The sequence below is a fragment of the Fragaria vesca genome, linkage group LG1 (assembly GCF_000184155.1).
Source record: "Fragaria vesca subsp. vesca linkage group LG1, FraVesHawaii_1.0, whole genome shotgun sequence".
Taxonomy (NCBI): Eukaryota; Viridiplantae; Streptophyta; class Magnoliopsida; order Rosales; family Rosaceae; genus Fragaria; species Fragaria vesca.
The window spans coordinates 6,638,320-6,645,304 of record NC_020491.1 but is presented as its reverse complement, the minus strand read 5'-3'; the positions used below and the strand labels follow the sequence as shown (position 1 = coordinate 6,645,304).

At 38.7% G+C, this 6,985-nt stretch overlaps 2 protein-coding genes across 2 annotated transcripts in view; one reads left to right on the top strand and one right to left on the bottom strand.

Moving 5' to 3' along the window:
* Positions 1 to 1,049: 1,049 nt before the first annotated feature.
* LOC101291561 (growth-regulating factor 1-like) lies at positions 1,050 to 2,564 on the top strand. The gene is made up of 4 exons (XM_004287574.1): positions 1,050 to 1,263; positions 1,343 to 1,811; positions 1,913 to 2,349; positions 2,454 to 2,564. Exons 1-4 carry the CDS (start codon positions 1,068 to 1,070, stop codon positions 2,459 to 2,461), a joined length of 1,110 nt encoding a protein of 369 aa, XP_004287622.1. The 5' UTR covers positions 1,050 to 1,067; the 3' UTR covers positions 2,462 to 2,564.
* Positions 2,565 to 4,110: 1,546 nt separating this feature from the next.
* Positions 4,111 to 6,985, bottom strand: part of LOC101310166 (RNA polymerase-associated protein CTR9 homolog) — a 7,111-nt gene continuing 4,236 nt past the window's right edge. Inside the window, exons 12-20 of the mRNA XM_004288927.1 lie at positions 6,721 to 6,879; positions 6,427 to 6,522; positions 6,062 to 6,163; positions 5,849 to 5,956; positions 5,522 to 5,746; positions 5,136 to 5,402; positions 4,982 to 5,053; positions 4,440 to 4,748; positions 4,111 to 4,339 (exon numbers count right to left, since the gene is read on the bottom strand). Of these exons, the coding sequence (XP_004288975.1) occupies positions 4,175 to 4,339; positions 4,440 to 4,748; positions 4,982 to 5,053; positions 5,136 to 5,402; positions 5,522 to 5,746; positions 5,849 to 5,956; positions 6,062 to 6,163; positions 6,427 to 6,522; positions 6,721 to 6,879 (1,503 nt within the window). The 3' untranslated portion in view covers positions 4,111 to 4,174. The remainder of the gene's footprint in view (positions 4,340 to 4,439; positions 4,749 to 4,981; positions 5,054 to 5,135; positions 5,403 to 5,521; positions 5,747 to 5,848; positions 5,957 to 6,061; positions 6,164 to 6,426; positions 6,523 to 6,720; positions 6,880 to 6,985) is intronic.

Here is a 6,985-nt window from a genome sequence, read left to right as displayed (position 1 = left end):
GATTCCGGGGACATGTTTCAAAGAGAGGTTGCAAGAATTGAATGAAATGTTGATCTTGAAATGTTCCTCCCAACTCCTAAGACATTAATTCTACAGATTCAAAGTGTATCTATCTACATTCAATGACCTGCCACTAAGATCATGGGTCTGCCACAGATCATGGAAACCCACTTATAAGAGGTGAAGAATTTCCTCACTTTCAAAAAGACGATGGTTATTTCCATGAAAAAATTACTGCTTTTACAGTTCACATGAAGAAGGGTCATAGGTGCTCTTTATCATGGTGTCTGAGAAACAAGACAAAGCTTACCAACATTTGTATTGTGAAGCATGAGCCTTTTGAACACAACAAAACAAACAATTATATAAAAGAAAATGGTGCAAAAAAGTAATAAGTGGGTTTCTGTTTGGTTCAGAACCGAAAAGAGAGGTCCTGCTCTGAATCAATGAATTTTCTAGATTTCAGAAAATTTGAAGAAGTGGGTCTGTTTCTTCTGAGGTAAAAGGAACAGAGGAAGGAAGAAGAAAAGTAAAAGAGTGTTAGTAGTGTGAGAGCAGTAGAAAACTCGTACAGTCATCTGGGTTTCAGACACTGAGCTCTGCATAGTCCTCAGAAAATTTTTAATGGTAAAAACAGTGATAAAGACTTCTCCTTTATTCATTTTTAACTCACTTTTTTCAGTCTTTTCTTTAGTTTATGGGTTTCCGTAGAGTGTCAGAGACAAGAGCTGCCACCACTGCAGAAGAGCCAGAGAAAACAGAGGTGCAGTCATAATACGTGCAGAGAAAAGAAGAGAGAGAAAGAAAGAAGAGAGAGAAAGACTTAAGGAGGTGGCAGGGTAGTAGAGCTAAGCACTGTAAAATTCAGAACCATTAGTTTTATCCATGTACAGAAGATTCTGCAGCCTAAATGGTCCCTGAAATAAATATACCTACTCTACTCTACCCTCTCTATTAAATCATGCACACCCTCCTCTGTTTCTCTATTTCCTTCTGAAACCTGTCTGGATTGCATTTTGCTTTGAACAAAGTTGGGGGTTTGTTTTCTCATATTTTTGGGGTTTTAAATGATGAGCAGTAGTAGTGCTGGGAGAGGCATGAGGTTTCCTTTTACTCCATCTCAATGGCAAGAGCTTGAGCACCAAGCTCTGATTTACAAGTACATGGTTTCTGGAATACCTATTCCTCCTGATCTCCTCTTCTCCATCAAAAGAAGCTGCTTGGACTCTCCTCCTCTCTCTTCAAAGCTCTTCTCTCCCCACAGTGAGTTCTCTTTGTTTCTCTGTTCTGTAAAGATTGAAACTTTGAATATGTTTTGAAAGGTTTAGGGGGTTTCTTGCAGTTGGGTGGAACTGTTTTCAGATGGGACTGGGGAGGAAGATAGACCCAGAACCAGGAAGGTGCAGAAGAACTGATGGGAAGAAATGGAGGTGTTCAAAAGAAGCATATGCTGATTCTAAGTACTGTGAGAGGCACATGCACAGAGGCAAAAACCGTTCAAGAAAGCCTGTGGAAGTTTTCAAAGCAACACTACCAACTTCAGCAAATTCAAACTCTAACTCCAACTCAAACACATCACCAATCACTAAGATTTTCAACCCATCATCCAATTCACTTAGCACACCCTTCCATTCACTATCTTCACTCTCACCCAATGAGAGTAGCTACAATAGTAGTAGCTCTAATCTTGATGATCATCCTTTCCTTTATTCAAGGCCAAACATTGGTTTATCACAGCAAGAAAGAAGCACCTCCTTGTTTTTGGACTCTGCTTCTTACAATAATCCCCTGCATCCTAACTTAGAATACAGGTGATTCATCTGTCTAGTCTAAACAATGTGAAAGTTATGGCCTTCTTCTTTTTTGAACTTGAATTTATCAGTTTACATTTTGATGGTTTTTGTTTTTGAAGACCAAACAGGTTTGGTTATGGGGTGAAAGAAGAGGTGGATGAGCATGCATTCTTCTCAGAGCCTTCAGGGAGTGTTAGAGGCTTCTCTGGCTCTTCTTCATCTTTGAATCATCATCAAAATGAATCCAATTGGCAGCTCACAATGAGTTGTTCCGACTCTTCTTCAAAACAGAGGACCTGCTCTGCTTTACAAACAGAGCACTACCCTCACTTGCAGCTTCAGAACTTCACTGACTCCAAACGAGGAGAAGAAACCCAGAGAACCATTCATCACTTCTTTGATGAAGGGCCTCCCAAAGATAGAGAATCATCATGGCTTGATTTGGATGCTAATAATAAATCTTCAAACAGTGGATCAGCTTCCACCACCAGGCTTTCAATCTCTATTCCAAACTCTGCTCATGACTTCCCAATCTACAATTCCAGAAGTCATCATGGTAATTATTTCTTACCTTTGCGGTTAAACTGATTTGCATTGGTTTTGGAGACCTGGATGTGATTGTTGTGTAATAACAAGTTCATGTTTTGTTTTGTTTTGCAGATGACTGAGCAGTTTCTTGTACTGGGTTTCTGAATCCAAGGGCCAAAACTTGTACTTACTTGGTGTCAACTCTTTTTTTGTGTAATGTCTAATTAGTGAAGGCAGGAAGAGTATTAATTTTCTTTATTATCTTTTTAAAATTAGTTTGAATGTGGTTGAATGGATTATCATTAGTATCTATAATTATTGTGTTTTGAAATGAAGGATCCTATGTATGTCTCTGGTCATCTTGGTTTGATATCCAACCCTCTCTTTGCCATTTCACATAGTAGTTCCAAATGAGTCAGGCAAACTCTGTGTTATACATTAGGGTACCATATTGATGTTTTGTTTGTTTGAAATCATAATTGAAGATATTGGACCCAATATGGACCCCAAGATTGGCTAATATGTCAGTTCTGAATCTGAATTCACCTCAGGTTCTGTTGGCAAATAGCATACCAGTTACTCCTTGCAAATCTTCAAAACAAAGCCAAAGCATTGATCACCTTTTAAATATATATCCACCACCTACTATACTGAGAAAAGGACACCTCACAAATCTCTCATGACTCTTCCCTTTCTCTTTTGGGAGCTGCCTGCCTTGCGTCCTCTGATTTCATTTCAAATAGACAAGTGTTTGTATTCTAAAATCTAACAGCAAAATGCATGTGACTGTTTTAATAGATATAGTCTTTGCTCATTACTGATACAGAGGAACCAGAAACCCTAAGATTCTGCTATCTACTGCTGCAAATCTTGCTTAAACATATTGTACTTTGTCCAAATATCTTCAATAGATTTATGTGTTGGATCCTAAGCTTTGTATATAGTTCATGTTTTCTTAAAACAAGTGAGCTCAAACGGTCATAAGGTTGGTTCCCTTTGGACTATAACACTGCAGTTGGTTTCCTTATGAAATTTTGGAACTGTGAAACTCACAAAAAGTCTGTATTCAATAAGGAATTTTGCTGAAACAGTAATGATCACCCCACGAAAAAGACTGTGTGGGTGTGAAAAGCTGTATAGTCGTGCAGAATTGGTATCCAAGCTAAGCAGAAGCAGTGAAGCTTTTGCAGAAACACTAGTCAGGCTGAAATGTTGTTCTTAAGCCTGTGTTGGGTGGTGAGTGGAACTGTGGTTGAGTTGGCCCAAAAAGACGATTGTACGAGAGCAACTTTTGCAGATTTATACACTACAGAACATGCATGAGCACTATCAACCCTCAGCACCCTTCCCATGAGATTGTTGGCTAAGTTTGCTTCCCATTTTACTTTTGCCAGACTAGTGGAAGCTGGTTCAGCTGGTTCACCTAGCATTGTTTGAAATCATGTGAGATTAGTACCAATTCGTCGGTAAAAGTAGAACTATGAAACTTGTTTGAACGCCTCTAGATCAACTGACAACCTCGTCTTTGTGCTCATGAGCAATCGAAACAAATCACATCTGATTCGCTAAATACATGTATACAGTCCAGCTTTACGATGTTCAGGAGGAACTCGAATCCTTGGAGTTCAGAAGCATACAAGGTGAAGGTGATGGGAGATGAGCGAAACTAAGAAGGAAAATATTGAAGCTTCTATTATTGAGTTTCAGAAGTACAAAATATAAACATGAGGGCCACAAACACCTATGAATAAAGTAGTTAACCCTCAGCTAATGGCTCAGGCCCTCCTGTTATAAAATTTGTTCAAAATTGCACATATTTACTACTTATCTAGTACACTTCAAGATGATGGACATTACTCCTCATCATCAAGATCCCCATTTGGCTTATCACCTTCTCCGTCACTCTGAACATCTGCAGAATTTTCTCTCCTAGGACTGGACTCCGGCTGCCTCTCTTGTTGCTCCTCATCATCATCAGATTCTGACCATGCTCGCCTCCGTCGACCAGCTGGTGCAGCCTAGAACATAAAAGATAAACTATGTTACTGCCAGCAGGAAGTGACATAAAAATTGACATTCATTTACTTGGATTGCTAGCCAAGATATCAGTTCTTTTACCTCATCCTCAACATCAGAATCTTCTAGGCCAACTGCTTCAAGAGGATTTTGAGCATTCTCTTCGTCATCCTGCTCATTCATATGACCAGATTCCCTGTAGTGTGTGTCAGCATCTTCATTTTCTGGTGCTTCCTGATAGTCCATCTGCTCAGCTTCTGCTTCCTCCGTCTCATAACGAGACCTTGAGTGCTTGTCCTTCCTTCTCTTCTTTCCACCTTTTCTCCTTCTCTTTTCACTATGCCCACCCTCATCATCAATTATATCTGAAGGCCTTCTCTTGGAACCAGATGTACTACTTTTCCATTGCTCCTGTAGAGCCAAAATATTGAAAAACTTAGAAACATGAAATATGCCATGCATATACAAAAGCTATCAATTTTCTGTATTCACCAGGATCCATATTTTTATACAAGGTTAGAGGGAATTTAACTATACAAGCCAAACCATGACCTGGTATACATGAAGTGAAAGGAACTGTTGAACTCCAATTGTAGGGGGTAGCAATAAAAAAATGTACAGACAACTCAGTTATCAATCTTTACCTTTATGCGCTCAAAATGCTCCTCCTGTTGTTTCACTCGCTTTAGTTCGTCCTCTTGCATTCTCCTCTCCAACTGTTGTACGTAAGTATTAACTAATGTAGGGGTAAAAGATTACAGAAATGTATAGGATGAAGCAACTTTAGAATGTTCAAACCTGGAACTTCCTCTGTTCTTCAGCCTTACGACGGGCTTCCTCAGCAATTGCCATCTGACGAGCAAGTTCTTGTTTCTGTCGAATCTTCTGCTCTTCATGCTCAGCTGCTGTTAAATGAACTCTTGCAGCCTCAAGCAAGTGGCTGCAATACTCAACATGAGTGTCAATCTTTTTCTCATCAAACCCATGAAAGTGAAGGCTGGAAGCAGCAGACAGTTGTTTAAATAAACGAACAGCATTTTCGAGCTCGGCAACTGTTGACCGGACCTAAACATGGACATATATAAGATGTTACGCATGTGAATTAATGAAATCACAAATTAAATATAATGTTCACTGACAAATAATCGGCAAGAATGCTTCAGATGAGAAAAATCTTGTCAAACCTCATCCACAGATTTCTTTGACTTTTGTAAGGTTGAAGCTGAGAACTTCTGCATTACAACACCTGCATCAAACCTCAATGTGTAGTTTGAAGGTGCCAAATGAATGGCTCTCATTAAAGTTTTCTTGCAGTCTTGCCACTGCTCCGCTTCATACTGTGTACGAGCAATATACAGTAGGATCTGGGAGTCCGTGTTGTTAAAGAACTTCCTCAAGCAATTTTGATACTGCAAAGTTACTAGTCATCAGCACATGCAAGAGAACTGTAGTAAATTTAAAGTCAAATAATAGAATAGACATAGAGATGAGATGAGATGAGAAGAATTCACCATTTTCACAGCCAGGGGAAAATTGCCTTGAGCAAAATAAACATGTGCCAAATTTATCCATACATCAGGCATCTGAACAAAAATGTTCCCACTGGCAGCTTCTTGAACCTACAATCACAGGCAAACAGCAAACATCTTAGATTTTGAAATCTGCATCTACCTATGATGTAGTAACCACATATTAAATTTCTGATTGCTTGCTATATAACTTACTTGTGTAAAAATGTCTTTAGAAACATCAAAGTGACCCTTCTCTGCAAAGACCACTCCAGCACCATTGGCAGCATATAAATTAGCAGAATGTTGAGCCAGGACCTATAAGCATGTAAAAAGTATTATAAAAAAGCAACCAGATTTGTGTGGCACATTACCCAATAGATGAATGAAAACAGTACCATTACATGATTGATACAAGTGTAACAAATATTATGGAAATAGAGAATCTATATTGATCATAAGTATTTTGACCAACAAGATAAAATGAGAAAGCCCTTGGAAGTGCATGTGTAAGCATTACATTCCAAGATAATGGCTCCAAAAGGACAGGAAAAGAAAATAAAAGTAATAAACCAACGTACTTTAGTGTAGAGTTCTTTCGATTTTTCGAGATGTGTAGCTTCCAACTTGGGATTTCTTTTCTCATTGCGAATTGCCGCAAAATAATTCCAGTTTCCCTACACAGTAACAGCCAAGCATATAAGACAGAGACAGTGTTTAAGTAACATTAGCAAACACAGTAACAGAAAAAGATAGTTTCTGGAAATATAACTTTGGCAGTTTTTTTGTTTTTGTCAAAATACTAAAGCTATCAATTAAGTATTATTTCAATGACAGAAAAGAATTGGGAGAAGGCCCAATAAAGTTATACACACCAGAGAAAGAGTGGCATAAGAATCCTTTCCCTCAGTTGCTTCACTAGCAGCCCGAAAGGTCTCTTTTGCCTTAACCCAGTCATCATTTTTTAATTCCAAGTCACCAAGCATTAATAATGCATTTGGGGACTTGTTATTCACCTTCAGTGCATCATTAACCTATAGAAAGGAGTGGATCAGTTTTCTGAATATATACATAACTATAAAGAGAAAGAGAGAGAGGGAGAGAGAGAGAGAGAGAGAGAGAGAGAGAGAGAGAGAGATT

Excerpts from the sequence above, each read along its gene's own strand:
- LOC101291561 (XM_004287574.1), top strand. The coding sequence starts at position 1,068 with ATGATGAGCAGTAGTAGTGCTGGGAGAGGCATGAGGTTTCCTTTTACT. Across the intron at positions 1,264-1,342 it reads AAAGCTCTTCTCTCCCCACA|TTGGGTGGAACTGTTTTCAG; the intron begins GTGAGTTCTCTT and ends GGTTTCTTGCAG. Across the intron at positions 1,812-1,912 it reads CATCCTAACTTAGAATACAG|ACCAAACAGGTTTGGTTATG; the intron begins GTGATTCATCTG and ends TTGTTTTTGAAG.